At 45.8% G+C, this 25,253-nt stretch overlaps 1 protein-coding gene across 1 annotated transcript in view; it reads left to right on the plus strand.

Annotated features, from left to right (window-relative positions):
* Positions 1-24,977, plus strand: part of LOC120838355 (arylsulfatase B-like) — a 51,415-nt gene extending 26,438 nt beyond the window's left edge. Inside the window, exons 4-10 of the mRNA XM_040208230.2 lie at positions 1,041-1,157; positions 2,156-2,266; positions 4,512-4,649; positions 6,078-6,204; positions 9,235-9,525; positions 19,114-19,559; positions 24,852-24,977. Coding sequence (XP_040064164.2) covers positions 1,041-1,157; positions 2,156-2,266; positions 4,512-4,649; positions 6,078-6,204; positions 9,235-9,525; positions 19,114-19,559; positions 24,852-24,977 — 1,356 coding nt within the window. The remainder of the gene's footprint in view (positions 1-1,040; positions 1,158-2,155; positions 2,267-4,511; positions 4,650-6,077; positions 6,205-9,234; positions 9,526-19,113; positions 19,560-24,851) is intronic.
* The last annotated feature ends 276 nt before the right edge of the window (positions 24,978-25,253 follow it).

Raw genomic sequence — 25,253 nt, forward strand, 5'->3', positions numbered from 1 at the left:
AATGTGCCTCGAACACGCGTCCGGCTATTGTTTACCGCGTCCAAAAAGCGGTCCCTCGGTTGCCACCAGGTGACGTCATAGAAGCGTCACGCTGTCGCCGGTCGCGATCCTAGCGGTATCCCAGCAGGAGTGGTAGATGTGGCCGACGCCTGTTCTGCTCCAGGCTGTCCTCCAGCGTGACAGTCCACGGAAGTTTCAACAGCCAGAAGTTGGGACGCCGTGAAGACAGCGACACTCACGTTCGATCGTGCTTCTAGCCAACATGTTTACCACCAACCGCCAGGATCGCGACATCCGACAGCATGACCGGCTTCTGTGAAGTCATTTATTGCCACTTCGGGACAACTTTTGAAGCGTGGGCGGGATAGGACGCTCAACACAGCAGTCGGAGACGCACTCCAGGCACCATACCGTGCATACTGCTAAGGACAATGTGAATGCAGCTTTAGAGTGAAAAGGTGCGCTCTCTGAGGACTTCCTCCCACCTCAGCTCGGTTAGGTTGCTGCGACCATACCTCTTCTAAAAAGGCACCCCAATCTCACCGTGTTAGCTTCTTCGCGCCCGGGTCGAATTGAAAGAGTTCTACGATTAGTTAGTTCTAAGGCATTGAGGCCGCCTGCCTGCAGGAACTTACGCAAAACACCTGTTCCTCTTCGTCTTCTGAAAAAAAAAATAATATTAATAAACTAGAGTTTTTTCATCATAGCCAATATTATTTAAATCACTGCACTGCAATTATTTTGTACGAGGATATTGACACACAGTTTCGAATATGCTGGTCGGAACAGTTGTTCAGGATTGTTCATGCAGTGTACTGGGAAGGGCGCTGCTAGAAAAGGACAAATTTCAATGCTTCTAAGCAAGAGCAAAGGCCATAAAGAATGCCGCTAGCTGATGGGGCAGTCTGGCTCAGATAATTGTCCCATCAGGTACTATGTGACGTGCCCTTTTGAAGGAGCCAAACGTGACATAAGCGTTGACTGAGTGTTCATTGACCCTCAGCATTTTTTTAAACTCTAATGAATGATCTCGCCGTTCAACAGGGCTGCAGCATTCCCTCCTACTGGAAGCGGAACCGCGGGGCCTGTCGCACAATTTCACAATCATACCTGAGCACCTGAAAGATCTGGGCTACACTAGTCACCTGGTTGGAAAGGTCTGTATTGATTTGAACTGTCGCAGGAATAACACACACACAAAAATGTTTTTTGGACATTTCATCAAACGCCTTTAAATGGAACTGCTGATGGCTGCTTCATCAAGTCCTTTCGTGCATCTTTTAATCTGTGGCATTTTATGTATAAAAAAAAAGAAGCGTGTAGTGTGCCCTCCCACATCTGTTTTTTTTTTACCGTGTGATGACAACTCGCTAACCACATTATACAAAATGGAGACACTGGCTCAGGCGTGTTTTTTCTTTGCATGACGACCATGTCACTTGGAGTCATGCAAACACTGCCTGCAGACATGTTGAGAACATGAATCAGACATGATTCGAGCATGCGGGAGTCGTGTGCGCGGATACTCGTGTCTACAGCGAACACATTATCTTTTCTATGATGCATAAGCAGCAGGACTGCGGCTATTACGTTTCACCACTCATTCTTTTTCCGTGTTTTCGAAAGTATACACGCGCACTGATGACTACCCCGTGAAAGCATATAGCTTTTACCTAAATCAACAGCGGTTCTAAGGTGTCAATTTCACACCAGAAAACTACCTCCACAAGAAAAAAAAATAATATGGCGGGCAAGATAACAGACATTCGTGGAGGAAATCTTCCTCACGCTGTGGGAAACGATTAAGCCTTCGAAACTTTATAGGTTGAATGGCGAATGCGAGAGCCAAACGCCAGACGCCGGCGTTCCGAGTTCTAAAGCGTTTGATTAGTGCGGGGCAGACAAAGGCGGCTATAGCTTTAGGTCTACCCACTATTCGTACCAACCCGAGCTCGGCATTACGACGACCCCCGCGCGCTCCCGTCTCCGCCTCTCTCTGCAGTTGCTCGCCGCATAGGAAAGAACCAGTTTCGATGAGACGGCGTTCGACGAATCGGTTTCGATGAAATGGCGTTCGGTGAAACGGAGTGCGACGAACCGACATTCGATCAAATGTCGGGTCCCGACAAAAGACATGTCTTTTTTTTTTTTGCAGTGGAATTTAGGTTACTACAAGGAAAGTTTCACGCCGACTTACAGGGGATTCGATTCTTTCTACGGCTACTACAACGGGGGCGAAGACTACTACACGCACACGTTCGCTGCGGTGAGGACACTTACTATACCGTCGCCGACAACTTAAGAAAGGAGGGGCAGGGCCTGGGGCCAGCATCTCATTATCGCTCCTTAGCCAATGGGATTGCAGCATTCGCCAATCGGAACGCAAAAGGACCAATCGCGAAGCGAGAAGAGGGAATTAACATATTGAGCGAGGCCCTTCGTTTGCTAAGTTTCGGTGACCACAGGTTTGCACACTTTGCTGTTTCCACGTCTTTATAACACTGTCTTGGCGCACATGGGGCAACTTGGCGCCGCCAGGTACACAAGAGCACATTTTTTTTCAACACTGGAAAAAGGGGGGAACAGAGGCACAGGACCAGACGAAAATAAGGAACAAGTGGAAAATAGTAAACAGCTTAATCTTATCTATAACATCAAAATTACACAAGATTAGTTTTTCGTGACTTTTTTGTTCTTTCATGAAGATGTTTCGGAATAATTTTTAGAAATAAATTTCGCTTAATAAAACACGTTTTGTGTTGAAAAAAAACAACAACTTTTAGCCTTTCCACTTTGGTGAAGAAGGAAGACCAGCGGAGCCAGCGGAGCTGTAAAGTGGAAAGTAATGGCCGTCCGCTAGTCAGCAAGCCATGGATGGATGGATGGATGAATACGGCTGAGCCCTTTGGATCGGGCGGTAGCTTACGCCACCTAGCCATTTTGTTTTACCATTTAAGCTTAGAATATTTAAATGTGAAATCTATATTCACTCCGCAGTGCAAAGAAAGTGAGGCTATGAAACCCCCTTGCCATCAGTGATTAAGAAAATACCTAGTTTTCTCTCGATTTCTGCCACCATTCACTTAATCTTTGCTTGGTAATCTCTACAGTCTTGAAATCCACTCTCCCTTCGCTGTCTCTAAAACCCAATGACTTTATTAAATCTATGTTGTCTTCGGTAGGCATAGGGTGAAGCCCTTTACAGTAGAGTATCAAGTGCTCAGCCGTCTCGTCCAGAGTGGAAATGCTGCCGCCATCTATGAGCGACGGCGGCAACCGGGTGCGTGGCTTGACGCCGTCGCTCATAGATGGCGGTAGGTGTCCAGAGTTTAGTGTCCTCATTTCTTTGCGGGGGATACGATCCTGGGGAGACTAGTCCTTAACAGCTCCGCTGTAAAAGAAATACCGCACATAAGTCTGACTGGAGCTACGACACATATTGAGCAAACACTTGTATTGACCGAACGGCCTGCGGCGCGCTCTTCACCGCCGGCGGCGAATGCCTGATAATCGAGACTTCCATGACAATAGGTGGCGCCTCCCCCACTCCCAATTCAGTCCGGAAAAGCCCAAGGTGGCCGATCATCCAGCCATTCAAAGTGCGCCAAACCTGTCCGCGCCGATGCCTAGGGGTGTCACGAACCGGCCGGGGTTCGAGTTCGACCAGGTTCAACTTTTTCGACCTTTTAGTGAAAAGTTCGGCGAACCTTGTATCGAGGTTCGACTCGTGTGCGCATGCGCGACAGGCAGGCCAGTTGGCTTCGGATTGGATGGTGATGGCTAAGGGATGAATCAAGGGCAGCGCTGATTGGTTCTTTCAGTTAATTCAGTACAAAAAATTAAGTTATTAACTTCTTCAGTGATAAGAATTGATTTATTTTAATTGCAACTGTTCATAAAATAAAATAAACCATTGCATACAAAAAAAAATTCTCCAAACCTAGACATGCTGGTATCAAGGTCTGGCCACAGTGTCCACAAAGTCGAACCGGTCGATTCTGGTGAAAAGTTCGAAGGTTTCTTCGAACCGGTTCGACTCAGTTGAACCCCGAAAGTTCGACCTAAAAATCCGGTTCGACAAAAGTTCGCGACACTCCTACCGAGGCCTTTGTATTATCGGGTAGGGGAATGTATTCCCCTTGTAAAGTATTCGTGCATACCCTCTCTCCGGTCTGCAGGTTTATCAGCCTCCAGGCTGCGCGTGCAACATGTATCGTGGACCGCGCGTTCAGCTGTTTGCATTACATTTGTACTCGATAGTACGTACAATTTATGAGAAATGATCGATTACAACATTGTCATAGGCTTTTAAAGCCAAGAAAGAAATACAAATGGGGGAAAAAAAGCAGGAAGAAATATACGGTAATGCTAAGTGTTTCATGGTTACCCGGTAGGGGGCGCTTGTATGTTCTCTCGTCGTAAGAGGTCCTAAGTTGTTAAGGCACTCGGCCGTGAGTAGTTACAAGTGTACGTGAACCAGACTTGACAATGCGAGCGATTTTCGATTTCAGGTCTATAATAACGAAACATACGTTGGACTAGACTTTTGGAATAACACGACGCCTGTTCTGGATCAAGGGGGCCATTACTCAACGAGGTTGTTTACGAAAAGGGCCATTTCGCTAATTGAGGCTCACGATAAAGCCAAGGTAAGTGTCGCGTTTTCTGCGGACCGTTAACGCCTTTTCCACAAGGGCGCAGTTATTTTAAGTGTCGTCACTTCCGGCATGCGTTAAACATCATTTCGATCTATCGACGCCGCTGGAAGGGTGTTCCCGAAGAAACGGGTGACTGTCACGTGTTCTTGCTTTGCTTCAAGTACATTTTCTCGTAAATTCCAGGTTGAAATTTTTTATTCTTTTTCCGTTCCTCGTACCAGATACGGAACTCACGAGAATAAGAACAAAAGGGAAGGAAAAAAATATTTTTATTGCGAAAATAAATTACGCAAGATGCCATAGCTTCAGAACTAACTGCTATCTTATCAAAATAATTGTGATTCTCTGAATGTTTCGATGAGAAGATGGCTGCCGACAGAGCTCTCAAAGATGTGGAGCTGAATGGCGCCAGTTAGCTATGATTCACATCGTGCGATATCACTTGCGATTTCGCAGTTATGACGTCGCTCGTTGGGCAAAAAAAAAAAAAAAAAAAAAAGCCCACGGGAAGCTGCGGTGCCCGACGTCGCAGCTACGAATTTTCAGGCCAAAATTCACCATGTGAATCTGGCGTCACCGAAAACGGGAACAAATGGGCCCCAATGTCCCATTGAAATTTTCACAAAATATATATCGAGACTTCCTCACGGAGTAAAACCATTGAGCAAATCCAGGATCCCGATTGGCCTACTTGAACGTCCTGGTCTTTCGCAAGCAGGACTCGACCATGACCCTTTTGTGCTCCAGATGAGACGGCTCGTGACAGTAAACCGAGCAGCGTTGACGCGACGTATACCAGGGGTCGTTAGCAAGCAAATCTCCAATGCGGAATTCCTTATATGCGTGAAACACTGGTGGCTATTTATTCAAGCGTCGAGCTCCTTCTCACCCCCCCCCCCCCCTCCAAAACAAAGGTGCCTTTGTGTGTGCTTAGTTGCCGGCGGGGCGCGTATTTGTAACATGCTTGAAACAAGGCAGATCAAGGGCCCCGGATCCTACCCCATGGTTTTACCCCATGGGGAGACAACTATACACGACCTGACCCGAGTCCGTTGACTTTTCGCCGATTTTGGCGCACCCCCGAGCCCGGCCCAGCTGGAGGAACCTACGACAGTGGATCAGAAAGCACGTGTCTCGGTCCCAGGTCCGTGCAGAGCCCACACGTCCCTTTAAATTTGGCGGACGAATTTTCACGTAGCACATTGATGTCACGTGACGCCATGACATCGCGTGACACTCTGACTTCACGCGAAAATAAATTCCCGTTAAATTTAGTGAAGAAATTCTCCCTCTAAATTTAGAGAAGTTTTCTCGCTAGAGTTAGCGGGTCGCGGCGTATACGCGAGACAGTCGCGGGATCCGCTGCATGCGAAACGAAAGTTTCGAGATCTTTGTTGTTCTTCTTGTTTCATTTGGCAGCCTCTCTTCTTGTACATGGCACATCAGGCCGCGCATGTCGGTGACTACACCGTTGGGCTTAAAGCTCCTGCGTCCTCGGTGGCACACTTCCCCTACATACACGACTTGAACAGGTCCATACATGCAGGTAAACATTTGAATTTTGTTACCATCGTGCCGAGCTGTACGTAACCCACTACTCGTACCTAGTTACTTATTTTGGTAAGAAAGTAACGACCTAGTTACTTCTTAAATAGAGAAACGAGTGGTGTATTGTTACGTTTTGATGAGGTAATGGGTGATGGTATTTAGTTTCATCTAAATGGGTACGCGCAGTACACAAGTACCCAGCTATAGTTCTACGGACTGTACCTCGTGGCCAGCTTGCTGGGACATTCCCTGGGATAACAAAGTTTTTAATTAAACATCAAATTTATAATTGATCTGCGTTCTAGATACCCAGGCAATTACAGCCCTCGGGAACATTACGATCTTTTGTCAAGGAAAAAGGAGATTGATAATTTTGTGAATGTGGCCCGTAGGATTTAATAAAAAAAATTGGTAGGGTCGTGGAATAAAATCTTCACACGTCCAAAAGCCTAATTATTATTTATTGATATTTTATGACTGTCATCTTGAAAAGTTTCAGGGAACATCGCGATGTTCGTTGTTCAGTTAAAATTCTCATTTTAGTGCTTGCCTCGTGGTGTTGATGGCCAAAAAGGCTCGGGACGGTAATTTGCACAACGAGGAAACGGGAGACCATAAAAACGATTTGCACAAGGTATGCCAGTAAAGCCTCAGTTATTCCCGAATGGACGCGTTAAAAAGCGAGAAAATATTAACGACGACCAGTACTAGAAGCGGATACCGCTTTTAAAAACGTCACATTCAGTGTAACAAGAATATAAAGCGTTTTTTTTTTAAGCTGACTTATCGCGTTTTGTTTTCAAACGCTGTATCGAATAACCCGTTCTACGTCTCTTTTTGGAGTGATTAACGAGTAACGGCCTTTAGTTACCCTATTTTAGTCGCCATGAGATTTCTCTCAACCTTAATTAAGGCAATGGCCAAAAGATTTGGTGGCAGTACGGCCTTTAGCAGGAATTATAAGGTGAGGAGTTCGACCCCGTTTGTGTCGGCCGAAATTGAATGCATGAATAATTATATGGAGAAAAATGTGAAATATGTGGGAGGTGTTGTTTAGAAAATTCTTTTTGACTGTAGCTTATGTTATTAGACAGCGTGTTTTTTTTTTTTTTAAGCTTTACAAATTTGTTTAAGTAAAGGTGTGAAAGCTACACTTATGCGGTTTGTGCAGGTGAGTTAGACGGCCAGGGGGACATATTAATAGGGGCCTAGTCGTGGTGATTAGTCGGCTAATTAATTCATAATCTTTTATTAACTTTTATATTAGTGAAAGTATCGTCATTCTTGTCCAGCTCGCTTGCACCTTTACATTAATTACATTATCATCATAACCTTAAAATATAGGCTGTTCAACCTTGTCGGTGTTAGACTGGTGGCAGCTGATAAAAGGCGTTTGCGCTACTGGTTAGCTCAGTTGGTACAGCCCTCCACTGGAAACGAAGAGGTCCTTGGTTCGATACCAGGACCAGGCGGATTTTTTCAGTGGCACACCAGTCACCCAGCTCTGTTTGGAGATTTGTGTTTGTCCTTTGTCGCCCCTTTTTCCCTACTTCAGGATTATTAATACTGTCACGAACGAAGGTAACAAGAGGACGAACAGTGAACTGTGAACTAAAAATAAAGGTTTAATCGGCGAACTTACGGCAAACAAGATAAGGCAAAGAACGAGCGTGGAGGCAGCAGAAAAGCGGGCGGCGATTAGACGACGAAACAGCAAGCGAAGGCGACCCTGACTCGACAAAGTCGCGGGCAGCTGCTTATCTACAGTGCGTTACTATCTCGAACTTTCGGCCAAGAAGGTTCAAGCGTCACGCGCTTGGGGCGAGGATGAACTTGCAATTCCGAGAATAAAAAAGCAGGACCAAAGTTACAACCGGAACCAGAATAAACGCGAATCTTCTAGAAGTCCGTCTACGAGCGTTGCTTTCTCGGCCCTGTGGACGGCAATATCATTATTGTCCAACTTGTTTGCACCTTTGCATTAATGACATTATAATAATTACCAGCCTTTGTCAGCATGACCAAGCTTGTACAATTTTGCCCTTGCTGGTTCTTAATCTTCTTTCTTCAAAGTGTTTCACTCCAACCAGCGTTTCCCTTCCTACCCTAGCTCGCTCTCTAATGTGTTGGTGTGTGTTGATACAGTTATGGTTTAGGGGAGGATGGTACCTTATCTGTTGTGCTCGGAGTGGGTATCTAGCTCTAGAAGTACTGGGTTTGGGGGCATTTTTAATTTAAGCACTTTTTTAAGTGAAATGCAATTGCAGCTGTGTTTGAGATGTTTTCTGTTTGTGTGTGTGTGTCGTATTTCGCTTACCTAAAGTCTCGGTGATGTGTTATGTCTAATTCACACTGTCCTTTTTTGTTTACGATTTCTTCAATGTTGATATGCTTATGTGAAAAGAACAGTCGGTTTGACGGTCACGGGGATTCATCTGATAAGGATGCGTGAGCATTAGTTCTCTCGCCCGTGGCACAGCGGCAACTCAGCTGGCCTGCTGTCCCAAGGGCATTCCACGGCGCCGCAGAGCTTCTTGGTCTCTGGCTCCGCGCCAGCTGTGCGACGCTCGTATTGGTCCGAAGCGCTGACGTCAGCACGCGTCACCCTCCCCCTCTCTTACCCTCTGGGTGCACCTACGCACTCCATGCGTAGGCACGCGTGCTGAGTCATCTAATCTCTGAACACGATACCCCAATATAGTTATGTGTAGTGACACCGGCGGTTTTCGTCGAAACGAGCGTTCTAATGCTCTCACATCAAAACCTAAGTGAGTGTGCAGGTGAGCTGGTGATAGTCCTGGGAGAGTGGTAAGGAAAAATGAAGAAACTTTCAAGTCGAAATAAAAGACAACGGAGGAAAGCGTGAGGCGTTTTCCCCTGTTGTGCTTTCCTTTAACTTAAGAGGTTCCTATTTTTTCCGCACCATTCTCAGGTATTAAATTATAATTAATGCTGATATGGTAACGAAGTCGGCATAGATTGGGCTACCCATTGAAATGCCTAACGAAATGTTGGCGGTTACTTTAAGGGGCGGTCTACGAGCTGGACGAATCTGTTCGCCTGGTGATGGAGTCACTCAAGCGGAAAGGAATGCTGGAGAACAGCGTCGTGGCCTTCAGCACCGACAACGGAGGTCTTCCGTGGGGTGATGACTCCAACAGTGGCTTCAACTGGCCTCTGCGGGGCGGCAAGGCGACCCTGTGGGAAGGAGGCGTCAGGGGAGCAGCCTTTGTCTGGAGCCCCCTGCTGTCGAGAGTAGGTCGACTCTCGAACCAGATGATGCGCATCACCGACTGGTTGCCCACTCTCTATTCTGCAGCCGGAAAGTATCACTTTTTGTTTTAAAACAATCTAAAACACACGTGAAAACATTTCCCCGTTCTCCCACTATCGTGGAAAAAGGAATGGTAATAGAGAATGTACACACAAGCACGCTGTTCACAAGCAAGCCAGTGTTCGCCCACACCACGTGTGGGCAAACACGTGGGCGCAGAAACCAGGTTCGTGTGAGTCAAAACTCCTGCGCATGTGCCATGAAGACAGCAGCGTTACCAGAGCAGCGTGACGTCAGCACAGTGTGTTGGTGTATACGGGTAGAAAGTATGGGGGAGGAGGAAACGAGAATATCCGGGGACGGCAGTGCACCGAGCTCTGCTTGGAGGATTGGTGGGCATACCTATGTAAAACTCACTCATGAGCGCACTCACTCACCTCATTCACCCTCACCGATCTGGTGTGAGGTGATGGTGAGCGAGTTTCTAAGCCTCGAAAAATTTTGAGTTTGAGGTTGAGCGAGGGGCGTGAGTTCGATGAGTTCAAGAGTACGTTGAGGGACTTGAGTTTGTAAATTTGGTAAGTTCATGAGGTCGGTCAGTTCCCGAGTTCATAAGTTCGGTGAGTGTACGAGTTCGCTGAGGCGCGTGAGTTCATGAGGTCGTTGAGTTCGTGAGTTTTGTGAGGCATGAGGTTCCTGAGGGTACATGCGTTCGAAGAAGGTTCGGGGGTGACGTCGAGAAAGGCCGGGTCATTTGACTTCTCCGTACCTTTCCGGGGAAGTTGAGTCGACCCTCGCTTCGTAATGGTGCTGTTCACTTGCACGGCTGGTTCTCTACGAGTGATGGAAAAGAGGAAGGTTCCTGTTAATTTATACACGCTCTTCGGCTCCGGCTCGCTTCGCGGCGGCTTGGCGTTGTCTTTTGCCGCTGGTCGCTGATTCGTGGCGGGGTGTCGAGTGAGGGGGCAGGGTTCTCCCGGGGCCGTATATGGGGAGAGTTTGGCCAGTGGGTGTGGCGACGAAGCCGCCGGAAAGAAGAAAAGTGAAGAAAAGGGAGGAGAGCGCCGAAGGAGCGAGAGGGAGAGAAGGGAGCAAAGAGGAGACTACCGCCATTTTGACGCAACGCTGTCGGCGCCGAGCACGGCTGAGGCTATGCGTCGTCAGCAATGGTTATTGCTTTTCCCCCGAATAAAAGTTTGCGTTCAAACGCGGAGCAGCTTCATTCGTTAGCCTTTTAAGCCACCGAGGAATAACTCTCTATCATTTTCTGGCCAGAGTCTGTCAAAAAAAAAAAAAAAGGAAAGAACCGAAATTGGGATGTCGATCCCATGCATTCCGCCGGGGGCGAATGAATGAAAATGGTGGCCCTCCCCGCTCAGCTGGGGTAGCCGGGAGTTCACGCGCATGCGCTCACGCCTCTAGTTCTGCGCCGCGGGCTGATTGGCTCACTCGGAAGGGGGGCGTTAGGGCGGCGGGATCATACACTGGCCAAACTCTCCCCCAATATAGGCTCTGGGTTCTCCCACTCGCCTCGGCCGCTCTCGTGAAAACGACGCCTCAGTCGAGGCATCGGACTTCTTCTCGCGCTGAACGGACTGTCGCTCGCTTGCACCGCCAATGAAGTAGTCTCCAAACCACGCGCACACAGCCATCCCTTTGAAAATCTGCCCAAGATAGCGAAACGTGCCTCAAATTCTCCTTTCCTGCTATTCTCTGCGCTGCGAACTTCCTTTGTGTGCAACAAAGGAAGCTCGCAGCGCGTCTGAAGCGCTCGGTCGTCTACCAAAACGAGAGGACAAAGAAGAGGACGTGGCATCGTCCCCGCCCCCGCCGACCTTGGAGCGCGCTCCCGGCAATGTCAGTTCGACAAGCTTTAGCTGACTTTGGAGTGCGCGCTCCCAGCAAGACTAGCTTGACCAGTTCGAATCAGCTTGGGCCAGATTCAGAACCAGATCGAACCAGCATTGCAAGCTTGAACCAGCTCAGGTACCAGCTTACTCAGCTGCAGTGCTAGCTCGAATCAGCTTGAACCAGCTTGACCAGTTTGAACCAGTTTGACAAGCTTGAACCAGAATCAGTACCAGCTCGAACCAGCTCAAGTGCCTTCTTGCCCAGCTCCAGTGGCAGCTCGAACCAGCTTGAACCAGCTCGAACCAGCTTAAAAACCAGCTAAACCAGCTTGACCAGCTTGATTTTCTTGCTTTTTTTCTGAAGGGTAGTTATACAAAATGGAACGTCCTTCCTTGAAATTCAATTTCTTTATAATGATGTGCAATTTTTTTAGAGGTATTGGGGTTCGGTAGGCTAACGTTCCTTTTCCCATGTTTAATGGACATGTCGCAACATCCGAGTAATCAGGATCACGAATTGCATATGTTACGGCGTGCTGTTGTAGGCTTGACAAATTACATCAATAACGAAGTGGCATACCGAAGTTCTGTTTTAAGTCTTGTCGATAGCCTATAATTGCGGAGGTTATACTGAGAATGTTAAAAATGTTGAAAATGATTTCTGTGAGTGAACGATATGGCGCATTTGCAATAAATAACACGTACCATTGTTTTTTTTAATCAGGTGCATTTTCTCTCAGTTTGTCGCGGTGGTAGTACCCTAAACCAAAAAACAGTAGTTTAAATGGAATAAAATAACGAGTTGTATAACAATACTTGAACGGATTTTGAAAGCCTGTAACGAAGCCGAGGTATCATTTCTACCAATTTTGACAACTTTTTATTTAAATATGTGTCACGATAGTCCTAGGTCTTATTATTTGAAAACACGACTCCAAGTGTCCTGAAAGTTTGGACCAATTCAATTTTAACTGAGTTCCAAGTTATATTATTTAAGAGAGGGACGACTCTATGTTTAGGCCTTAGTATTATTGCCTTAGTTTCGCTCGTATTTATTTTTAATGTGCTCATGTTAGCTCACAATGATACTTGATCCAATAATAAATTCACTTTTCACACCATTTCCTCACTATTCTCAGCAGCGTAGATGAGTGTTGAATCATCCGCATATAAATTTAGCGTTTTGGTTGACATTTAAGATACCGCTTAAATATGCATAAAAGAAGATGATCTAAAACACTTTCTTGTGGTAGACCTGAGAATACTGATTCTACGCTAGATATAAATTAGTACAACATACATACTAAGCTGGATTATGTCTAGATTATCTACCCACCCTTCGAAAGAGAACGCATCGGAACAGTCAGAGGAGAAAAAGACAGCTGGTCTCTGTTAGAGCTAGTCTCTGGCAACTGGCTAAGGTCGACACGAGCGCGTGCCGAAGGCGAGGCATCTACTGTGTTTTCCATACTTTCCCCCGGCGTAGAAGTCATCAATTTAACACAACCTGCGTTAAAAGCAGAAACATAGCAGACATCTTTATTTGCAAAGAGTTTAATGCGTGGTTTTCAGTTACGTTAAATCAGCTGCCATTGGCGTGAACTCGCTGCTCGAGCGCGCACGTCTAGGAGCATACACAGTGAAATTGTTCCTAGGAATTCATCATTGTTTATTTTTCATTTATTTATATATACTGTCGGTTCTCTACGAGGCCTTTACAATAGTGGTAATGCATAAGAGATGCAAAAGAACAATCACGCATTGACACTTCAAGAACGCGATTCACATGCAGGAATAAAAAAAGCAAAAGAAATACATTCAAAACGTCAAGTCACGGTACATTATCAAGCAATATACTCTTGATATTTTTAACAAAATCACAGACATTTGTCATGGTGACGACGGAATTAGGGAGTTGGTTTGGTTCCTTTATGGCCCTGGGGAAGAAACTAAATTTAAAACAACCATTTTCGACAGATTGTTCCCTGATGTGCATGCTATGACGATGTCTCGTGCATTCACTGTCGAGTACGTCCATGTATTTATTTTAGTCTATCTTAACTAGATCATGAATGATTAAAAAAAATTATTTTCAAGCGGTCACACTTCGTTCTCAATTCAGAAGAAGGAAGTTCAGCAAGTCTACAGAGTCCGGTGGGGGAACGATATATGGTTATATTTATTAAAGATAAACCTGGAAGCAAGCCACTGGATCTATCAAGTTTGGACGAGTTAGCTACTGGATATGGGTGCCACACTACTTTTGATATTCTGCGGCAGGTGTCATTAACGTTTTGTAAGCTAATGTTTTTATTTCTGGCGAAGCCATTGCAAGATTTCTTCTGAGGCACCATTGTGCCTGGTTAGTGTTTCTGGACACTTTTTCTGTGTGGGTATTCCATCGTAAGTCACTTGTAAATCTCACTCCGAAGTACTCATTTTTGTCTACACGAGGTAGGTTGGTATCATCTATAAAATAATCTTAATTTAGGAAATGTTTTTTTTTATAGACATAACGACCGATTTTCGAGGGTTTAACTCCATTTGACACTCATCGCACCAACGTTCGATTTTGAGGAGTTCATTTTGCAGTTTTAGTTGATCTTGTTCAGTTTGTTTTATTGTACAAAATACAATCATCTGCAAACAGCTTAATTGTAACTGATATTCCACAACGTATGCAATCTATGAATATCAAAAATAAAGGCGGTCCTAGCACACTGCCTTGTGGAACTCCAGAAACAACTCTAGCCGGGTCAAGACACACATCCTCCCGACTCAACGAATCGAACTCTCGATGAAAAATACGAGCAAAACCAGTTTTGTAATGATGGGGTTCTTAAACAGGGCTTTAATTTTAAAATGAGACACTTTATCGAATGCTTTTGCAAAATCAAAAAAAAAAAAGACGTCCGTTTGGCCACGGTTATTTATAGCTTGGAGAGATCATGCACGGTTTCGATGAGTTGGGCTGTTGTGGAAAGACATTTCGAGAAATCCATGCTGATATTAAAACAAAATATCGTGATTGTTAAGGAACATTAAAAGATGCTTTAAAACAATGTGTTCGAGAAGCTTAAAGCACGTGTTAATCAGAGATATAGGTCGGTAGTTTTCCACACAAAAAAAACAGAGCCTCCTTTATGTATGGGGAAAATTTTGACAATCCTCCCAGGCTTTTGGCACGGAACCATTGTTAATAGACGACTGAAAAATTATAGTAAGATGCTTAGCAACCGATTCAACGTACGGCTTCAAAACCATGTTAGGAATTTCGTCAGGCCCATCACTTTTCTTTGCATCTATGTTAAGCAGGAGGTCAGTGACTCCCTCCTCTTAAATTAATAAGTCACAAATTGGAGGGTAATCAGAAAAATTTCTACCTCCTGGCAAATGTTGGTTGTCTTGAGTAAACACAAATTAAAAAAAAAAAAAAGGAATTTCATTTTTCTACTCGTAGCTGAATGTTGTCTGAAGTAATTTCCTTTTTTAGGAGGGATTAACATACCGCCAGAATTTAGCCGGGGCTTCGGTAATAAATTTCTTAAGAGTGGCATTGTTAAATGTATGCTTCGCATCTTTAACAAGCCTCTTCAGGTCGTGACTCAAGCTTTGAAGTGTAGCACCGTTGAAAATTGGGCGAATTAGTTATGCATAGTTACGAAGAGGGAAACAGCGCCAAAAGTACGGAGGACAAAGGGCGAGGAACACAGCGCTCGGTCTGTGTGTTCCTTATTCTTTGTTCTCCGTACTTTTGGCGCTGTTTACCTCTTCGTAACTTTGGAGTGTCATTTTCCTAAAGTCTTTTTGTTTAATCGCACTAGTTTCGACATCTCTCCGACATCCGACATCTTTTTCGTTTTACATGTATAATTTCTCTAGTGATTCAGGAGTTCTTATTTCTTATTATTTTGATACGCGTAGGCACAAATAAACTAACACAATGTGCTGTCACATCAGCAAAAAATTTCCACAAAACGTCGGTAGCAGCACCTAACTGATAGAGTAGCTGGAAGTCTTCAAGCGATTTCTCACGATAATCTAAAATGCCACCGTCATCTGCGGCTTTAAAATTAAGAACTTTTTTTTTATGTGGACGGTGATCAAGCTTGCAGTTGCAGAAGTTTAGCTTCATGCATGTCGTTTTATGACCCGAGATTCCTTCAAAAAGTTCACATTCCAAAAGAAGAGACGTTAGGTTTGTGGAAACAATGATTAGTTCAAGTAACGATGATGCAGAAGAAGTCGTTCTTGTCTGTTCTGTGACAACCTGAAATAAATTATAACAAAATGCAATTTCCAGTAGTTTCTCGCAGCTGGCCCCTTCTGCTGTTCTCACCGAAAACGTAATTCAGTCAATGCTGGGTAAATTAAAATCAGCTACTAACACGATGTTTTTATTATGGCCATATATTCCAAGTCCATATATTGTCTCAACCTGACTAAACATTCAACTGAGAAATTTGGAGGCCCACGATTATAACTCGGTCATTCATTCTAATTTGGACCCATATAGCTTCGATAGCTTTAACCTCATCCAGTGCAGTAAATACAATATCGCTTTTGATCAAAATTGCTACGCCTCCGCCACGTCTTTCCTATCTTTCCTAATTATGGTATAATTTGGTGGTGTAATTCAACTGTCTATAATATTGAAATGCAGCCGCGTTTCTGTGATTACCATAGCGTGGGGTTTGTGTTCAAGAACAATGCTTTCAATTGGGCCAACTTTATGTACAATACTTCGGTCATTTATGTTAATCAGTTTGAAGCGTGCTTTGTTGTGACATCAGTGATCCTGATCCTGTGTGCTCAGATATGGCGAGCACCGATTTCTTTCTTTTTTAACGTCTTTCCAGGCATAGAGAACGTTGTTTACCTCGACCTTATAAAAAACCAGTCCAGCTTTTGCGCCTTCCTTTCTTTCATAATGCAGTACAGTTCCACAAGTTCTTTCGTCTTTCCATAAGTCTTTTTGAGAAATCCTTGTTAATGCTGATTTGGGTATCCTTCAGCTTGGAGCAATTGTTAAGGATTTTTATTTTATCCCGAAAGTCAGCGAATTTCACAATAACAGGCCGAAACGTATTGGGTATGTGCCTTCAAAGTCTGAGAGTTCTTTCAATGGAATCAACCCTAACTTTCAACATAAAATCAAATACCTCATGAGTTACTCTTCTTACCAGGACTTCTTCGGTTTCTGGTGATTTCTCACTGATACCTCTAATTATCAAAATATTCCCGTGGGATCGATTCTCAAGATCCTCGATTTGTTTGTTTAAAAGAAGTAACTTCGTGATCGTGACCGGTAAGTGTAAATTAAATTTGATGAGTTCTGCCACTAGTTTCATTGACGATCTGTAATTTTTCCTCAATCGTGTCCAGCCTGTTTTGCAGCTTCTGTATATTAATTTCCGAAGTGTCTTGTTTTACCTGAATTTCGTTGACCTTTTTAAGGATCTTTTTTTGGGTCTGGAGAGTCTGAGAAAACATCTTTTAAGTTATGGGTCCGGGTTTCTTTTCAACATTGCAGGATAGCTTAAGTACCATGCCCGCCACAGTCAGGCAGTCATAAACACACTGGCCTAACACCCGTGGACACGGCAACACAACTAAGTCAGCGTACTCTCTACGGAGCCCGTATTTACGATCACCAACCTGCGTGAACGCGATCGGGTGCATGTTAGCCGATGATGCCACGGCAGGGTTGCCGTGTCCACTGGAGCTGGGGGCCAAGGGCATGTTTCTTATATACTGTTCGCCAGGCAAGCAGGGGTCTCCTGATGACGTCATTCCGCTGGGGGCTGTTGTGCGGGGAAAGCCTGCCACGTGCGTAGATAGTGGCGGCGCAATCTTTGTTCCGTTCCGCAGTAAGTCGCCGATGACCACAAAGCCTCTCACAGGCGAGGATGCCTTCTACGATGATGAGGGGAATCCAGCCGATGATTATCTGCGTGAACGCGATTGGGTGCACGTTAGCCGATGATGCCACGGCAGGGTTGCCGTGCCTATATAGTGTTCGTTGCAGATGTGATGGCTGAATTATCTGCTAACACTCCTCGGGCATGATCAAAGCACCTTTGCTTCGCACATATGTATGCTTTGAACATGTCTGCGGACTGTCTTTTGTATGATGCGCTGGCAGTGTGACCGCGCCCTAAGTATGTTACAGGAACACCCTTAGACCCTGCAGGAACACCATTAGACCGTACTCTAAGGGTGTTACAGAAACACCCATAGACTGCGCCCAAAGGGGTATTACAGGAACACCCTGCAGTCTAAGGGCATTTCAAAAATACCCTTAGTGTGCAGGTGAACACCGAGCAAACAGAAGGTTGGTGATCTTAGCAGCCCTCTATGGCTAATATTTTAGGAACATCACATTCAGAAAAAACAAGCAGCGCAATGTAGTTTTCGCATGCACAGAAACGGCCAATATAGACGCAGTAAGTCACGCACGAGGAAGGAGCTACAATCTTGCTGAATGCCCCAACGCCTTGTACACTCGACACTTCAAACGGTCCCCACTGGCGGGGACCGTCTGCGCCATTCTGAAGGCTCCAAGTATGTTGCTTTGTTATCGTCGACATATCACGCAGGGCCTAATATATCTAACTCCTAGGAATGTATCTCCGAGTAAAACTCGTTGGTACAAGTAAAAGAACATTCGACATAGTTGTTGAGACAACTTCCGGTAAACCTGTTCTTAAAGGGCGACTGTAGAAAACTTTTCCACACAATGCAAGACACTTTTTTCAGATTAACATTGGTGTATCACTCAAAATGAGGATGCCAAAACGGTGTAATCTCTCTGAATCAAACTTTTTATAAACGATGGCAAGCAAGGTCACTCCAAGCCCCTGCTCGTGCGCGCAAGCCCGTGCAATTTCAAACTCGCCAAAGCTATGTTCACTCGGAAGCTGCACGCGCTTGCAGTCGTGAGGCACCAATAGGGGAGCCATGCATGCTTGTAATTGTTCACTGGCGGCCATAGCTGTGTGCGCGACTGCTGAGCGCGTGCGAAGGGCGAGCTTCAACAGTTCTTTTGCAACCCGCATTGCACACCATCAAGAGTGGCCATCTTAGCAGCCTATTAATGTCACCTCGTTCTGAGCATGCGCTCTAAACAGCACCCACAAATACGGCGTCCAGTGATTACTCCCTTTGCCCTCACAGTTCTAAAGGCGTTAAATGTACAAGACATTAGCTTTGCCTTTTATCTCGCAAATGAAAACGAAATTCCTCTCCCCCCACCCTTAAAAGATTAATTTTGCATCGCCGAATGCCTATTACACCCAAATGTAGCGCTAACAGACCGAACCAGATGGCAAAGTTTAAGCATTAACTGTTATTTTATTCGAAAGTTATGTGACTCTTATTAAAGTTTTAATACGAAAATGGAGGTGAACAGAGCTCTCGGATACGTGGAGTTCTACCGGGCGCCAGTAACGGAAAACAGGCAAAATCTTTGGAACAAGATAACGGATAGTGATGACATTTTGGCATCTGCTCAAGATCGTTAGCGCTACATTTGGATAGGGAATGAGCGTTCGGCAATGCGTAATTTACTTTTACAAAAAAAAAAGAAAAGAACAAAAAAACACTGTGAATATTTTTTCAGACATGATGTAGAAATGACCAAGGGCACGACGTGTTGACGCCACGTGCAAGCTATCTATTTTCAGTAACACTCCCGTACTAAAAGCAGCTCTTTTAAAGGTCACGCGCATACTGCTACACTGCGTCATACAACGCTGGACAATCTCTGGCACTTCATCCATTTCAGGAGGAGACGTGTCGAGGCTCGGTGATATCGACGGCAAGGACATGTGGGAAGCCCTCTCCGAAGACCTTCCTTCTCCGCGACATGAAATCCTTCTCAACATCGATCCGGTCAACAATATCTCCGGGTTGATCGTTGACAACCGCAAGGTAGTCCTTGGAACGTACCGTAGCGGATTGTTCGATGGCCGCGCGCCAGTGCCAGGGGGCACGCGACCCGTGGAAGGTCTCGACCGAATGATGCTGGACTCTCGAACCGGTGCTGTGCTCAGGGACTTCTACGACGTCCGCGAACTCGCGGTTAGGCCTAACTGGCGCCAAGAAGTGGTGGTAAACTGTTCTCGGCGCAACGCCGGGCGGAACTTTGTGGCCGCCAGTCCTCCCTACTACTTCGACATACAGCTGGATCCCTGCGAGCTCGACAACTTGTCGTCCACGAACGTGACGGTAAGAACATTCTTCGGAAATATACTCTGCGATAGCAGTCGCACATAGACGAGGAGCGAAGTGACGATGTACTTTTGAAGCGGCATGATTCGCTCTACCGGACTGTAGCGTTGGCTGCCGTGGGACTTGAAGTGATACGTATTATACAGGGTACCTGTGCAAACCCGTGTGCCTGCTTCTGGGTAATGCCATCAATGTTCCGACTTTATCTATAGACCAACTCAACTCTCTGACGTCACGCCACTGTGGTGGCGCTGCGGTCGTCACTGCGCATGCGCCGATGCATCGCCTAAAGCGAATCTTGTTTCCGCGCGAGCACAATGCCCACACACGGTGTGGGCAAACGCGGGCTTGTTTGGACACAGTGTGTTGGTCGATAAAACGGTCGAGAAGAAAGAATTACTACAATAGAAAATACCGTAATGAAACTATACTCTCTCCGGTTACTAAAACATAGTTAATAGACCCTTAAAAAAATTACTCGTCCTCTCGTAGCTGCAGCGTGAGTTATCCGAGGCCGCCATGTCTTGGGGCACGACCGCTGCGTCGGCGCCCGATCGGCGTGAGCTCGGGTTCCCTCACACACTTTGCGCCAGGTATAGCGATGCACGAAATATGGCTGCACCCAGTGTTGCTCGATGTAGTTTTGGAAAGGGTCTACTCAAGAAGTTTCAGGTGGGTGAGGAAAGACGAATTTGAGACCTACGGAATGTCAGTCATTTTGGCATTCCCATTTAGCCTACATTTACCCTCTAGCTCCCTACAAAAAAACGTTGTGTTGGAACGAGCTACATGGTCTAAGTACGGGAGGCGTGCACCCCCTTAGAAACTTTCCCTCGAATTTCAAACACAAGGTTGCGAAAGAGTTTTTTTTTATTTTCTTCTTTAATGTGCTCTATACTAAAAAATAATTATAAAGCAAAAGAAAAGCGTCAAGAACAAGGCTCGTTTTGCTGTGAAATTGCTCACCGTATATAGAGCTTTATATTGAGGGCGATTCGTACTAATCGACAGCACATTATTTTGCGCAGAACTGAAATAATATTGATCAAGTTCTGGGGAAACGTTGCCCTACGCTATGCTAATCACGCTCACCGTAGTTGGCAATATTGCTACAGACAATAGTTTAAAGTTTGAAGTTTTTTTTTTTTTTTTTTTTTTTTTTTTAAGATGGAGGCTAGATTTTAAAGTTTTCTTTCGAATCAACATGGTGAAACGAAAAAAATAGGCGACAATGCTAAAGACGGAAATTTAGATTTTAGGTACAAGAGGTGCCCCAGAACTTTGTATATGGGAATGTTCTTTTTAGTTGTTTTTTTATTTAAATTAAACGCTTGTACAGTTACTGGGGGCTTAAGAAATGTCGCGAATCACGAAGCAAAAAAAAAAAAACACAAAAAATGACTATAATTATAGTCTACCGACAAAGCCTGGCAGATCGTCACAAGACGCGGCCGCCGAAAGTGAAAAGGGAGCGGCAAACAAGAGGCATGTAACGGGCGCCCCGCTGCGGCGAGACGCCGAAACACACCTTTCCCGAGCGATGGAATGTCCGCTCGTGCTTCTCGCGTTCCTCGGGGCTACCGCTTTTTTTCCCGTCGGGTTTTACTCGTTTTCACCTTAAGAACCGAAGTAAAACAAGTCCGGCTGGTGGCGGAGTGTTCTGGGTTTCCACCAATGAAATGCCGCGATATCGCGCAGACTTAACCACTCTCCGTCGGGGGGTGGTGGGATCCAGGATTAGAGACCGAAACCAAAACGAATTTAGCACTGCAGCATCCTCTAGTGGCAAAAAGCTAGAACATACCTCGTCAAATAGCGTTTGTTTCTAATAAACATGCTTATGCTCTGCACAATTTTGCATCGCTTCTTCAGACTGTCTTCAATAAACATATCTTTGTATATCTAACATTGTTTATACCGTCGGCTTTCTAAAAACACTATAAGCAAAAAAATCAGTATGTGCCAGTTTTAGTGCATTTACAGTTTTTAACGGCAACCATGGAGCGCTAAAGCAAAAAGATCAGCTGACATCATCGACATCGCCGCAAACTTAATGAACTGGGATTGATCAGACCTGCTACCAGCCACGAACCCATGTTTGCATAGTTTATTCTGTCCTAATAAACCTTTGTTTACGTTAGTGCCTTTAGTTTACGTTATTGCGTAAACTAGAGGCTCTAGTTTACGTTATTGCGTTGACGTTCATGTGTATGTAATGAGTGGGCAATCGGTTTCCTTGTGTGTCGCGGTGAATTTCAATTTTTATGCTTTAATTCCGTTTTCTTAAGTTCGTGGTGTGGGGATGGTGGTACAAATCCTGATTATAAGCAGAAACAGCATGGTTGATGTGAGATACGTTCTTCCAGAATCCCATCAAAGCTTCTGCTTGTTGCCAGAGTGGCCCTGTGTGAGGATGGCGATAAGAATCCCAATTATAATCTGAAACAGCATGGTGGATGAGAGATACGTTTATTGCCAGAGCGACCCCAAGGCATGTGGATGGCATTTTGTGAGTTTACTTTCCCACAAACCGCCTGGGGAACTGATTACTGCAATGAAGGAGCTATCTCAATGAAAGACTGGGCTGAACTTGATGTTTAGACCTCAAAATGAGGTGTAAGCGACACTGAATATGCACGAGGTGAGCAAGTAAAATGTTAAGCTCAGGGTCACATTTCAGAACAATGGTCGGCTTTCGGCATGCCGCCAAGACTACGTCTTCTTTCTTGAATGAAAACGACCCTTAAAGTGTAATTGTATGCATATATGTTTAGAATGCAAAAGGGCAAAATAACACCTGATACCTCTGCTGTAATGGGCAAATTAGCGAGTGCAGTACAACTGCAATTTTTTTTGTAGCGTGAATCTTTGTACACAGTGGGATACATACAGCTGACTTCAAAGACCTCGAGAAGCCATGAACAAGGCTATTACGTAATGAAAGGTAGAATCGCGACAACAACATGACACTGGAGGTTAGGCGTGTATGAAGCCGGGAATTCGATTTTGCAGTATGTGAATGGTCCTTAAAAGGGCCGCTCTGTGTTCTGGGGTATGACAAACAGGGTCCAAAGTTCTAGCCACTTTCAGAAGAGAACATGTCCTAGGGGGACATTAGTTCACGGTCAATTCCATTCTAAAGGCTGAACACCGGAGATCTCTTCACCCTCATCCTCGTCGTCAGTTTCGTCGTCGTCTCCACTCTCCTCCTCCGTGTCGCTTGCATCGAGGGGTATGATGACTGGCTCGAGGTTCGACTCTGGGACATCACATTCTCGAAACTTCGCCTCTATTTTTTTTTTTTCACATGCTCTACACAGTCATGCCAATGGACAGCTGTTACGTTGTCCACTGCTTCCCTCAAGAGCCGCTCGGCGTCGTTGGGCTTGAATGTGATGTTCTTGGAGGCGACCTTCTGCTTGACTCGTGCCCATATCAACACAATGGGATTTTGTTCGCAATGGTACGGTGGGAGCCTCAACACTGTGTGTCCGGCGTCCGTAGCCATGACGTCAACTTTGCACTTTGTGTAGCGATCCTTCACCGTTGCCACGATGCTCAGAAGGTCTTTTTTCTTCATTGTGGTAGTCCAGTCTAGGTTCTTGGAAGAGAGCCACTGCTGGATCTCGCCCCTCTTTGTTGCAGTTGTGGGAACAGCTTCAGCCTTTCTGCTGTGGTATGGCGCGTTGTTTATAACAATTACGCTGTTAGGCTCGATGTGGTCCAGCAGATGAAGAAACCATGATTCAAACCTGTTCGAGTCCATTTCATCGTAGTAGTCCCCCTTCTTCTTCCCACGGAACACGTCCAGGCAGCCGGACACGAAGCCAGTGTCACTACCTGCGTGGGTGACAATCACTCTTTCACCTTTTCCAGAAGGAACCTTTAGCCCGGTCGTCAATCCAGACATGAAGGCTTGCCTTGCTGACTTTATGGTGCTGTCAGTCCACACCTTGTCAACTCTGAGGCCGGCGTTCACCCAAGTCTCGTCCTGGAAGTAGATCTTGCGGTTCTGGGCTCTGTGCTTTCTGATTGCCCTCAAATACCACCGCCTCCACTCGACGCTGTCCTCTCTCTCAATCAGGAAAGAGTTGTGATTCCGTTTCTGTTTCTCGAAACCCATGTCCTTCAGCAGGCGATACAGGGTAGACCCGGAACAGGACGGCAGCACGTTGTCTTCTTGGAGACGAGCGGCGATTTTCTTCAACGTTGAGATCTCCCCCCGACGGAAGAAACTGTGCAGGCAGCTTCTCACGGCTGTCAAAGTGCACGCGTCGTGATTTGAAATCCTCTTCTTTTCTCGGCGAATTTCGGGCGCTTCTTTGAAGGAGATTTCACAGCTCAGTTGGCTCGTTTGAAGCCACGCTTGATCTCGTAGACCGAACTAACACTGATCCCCGTTGCGGCGGCAGTCAGGTTGATGACTTCCACAACATTTTTTTCTTGGTACTGCCGCCGCATCCAAGAATAAACGTTCAAAACACACTGCCTTGTCTGGCTCGACAGGACATTTCCACTTGCGTGACGTTTGTAGTACACCCGAGGGGAAACGTCTTCAGGAAGGAGTGCTGACATCACAGACCGGTCAGCCAGAGCTGTTGGAGTCGCCATTTTGGAAGGCGAGCAACAGCGGCTGGCCGGCTGGCTACGAACATCGATCCTCAGATGTTGTGAGGCGTTGAATTACGTGAATACACGCGTATACTAAGGAGGTGTATTATTTATCCTACTGAGAATAACAAATTTATTTAAGCTTAAATAACGCTAGCATTCCAGAGAGCAAACTTTTATCGGAACTACTTCGCAGAACGGAATAATATGTGCGACGGTATGCGACCAATAAGCATGCGACGAGAGGGACACACCCACTTTTTTCTTCAGCTGAAAACGGGTATATGTTCCGGGTCCTCGCCGCTGCAAAAGCTGTGCGCTGAGCGCATGCTCACCGAGAGGGTCTCTGTGCTACCAGATCGGGCCCTCTATGACTCCGCCGTCGAACTCCCAGGCTTTGTAAGTATAGAGGAGGCTATGCCATGATAAACCACGCCTGTCAGATTTTTTCTTTACGGTCACCTATCGAAACACGCGGCTCTGGGAAAGTAAATAAAAATTTGAACTGCGCCTTTTGTCATTGTGCATGTTACCCCATGCAATCGGTACACTTGAGTGTCTCCGCCTTCTACTCTGTCCTTGTCCTTGCGCTGTTTGTTTTCCGCTAATATGAATGACCAACTAGCCCAATCGTCAACACTATTGAGTGTCTCATTTTTGTTGATGTTGTTTTTGCAGGAACTCGAGGAGATGATGCAAAAGCTCGCAGCCTACGCAGCGACCATGGTTCCACCGGCCAATTTACCGGTAGACCCCAGGGGTCTCCCGAAGTACCACCACGGATTGGGGGCGCCTTGGCTCTGATGTCGGCGTTGCTATAGGGGTGTGCCAACCACGGCGGAAGAAGATTGAGGTGTATTAACGTCGCCGACTTGCCACGGAGAAACTGGGTCTATTGTTCATTCCCATTTTTAACAAACGCCTTCAGATGGCGCAACTTGACAGAGACTCGACGAACCGTGCTTTTTTTTTTTTTTTTTTTTTTTCGCGGGCGCACGTTTCCAAGGCCGAGTTTCAACCCTGCAGTGCCCCACCGGGAGATGCGCGAAGCCCGAGTGGAATTGCCACCCCTTTTCTGGG

This window comes from Ixodes scapularis, unplaced genomic scaffold (assembly GCF_016920785.2).
Source record: "Ixodes scapularis isolate PalLabHiFi unplaced genomic scaffold, ASM1692078v2 PGA_scaffold6__148_contigs__length_123643588, whole genome shotgun sequence".
NCBI classification, from domain to species: domain Eukaryota; kingdom Metazoa; phylum Arthropoda; class Arachnida; order Ixodida; family Ixodidae; genus Ixodes; species Ixodes scapularis.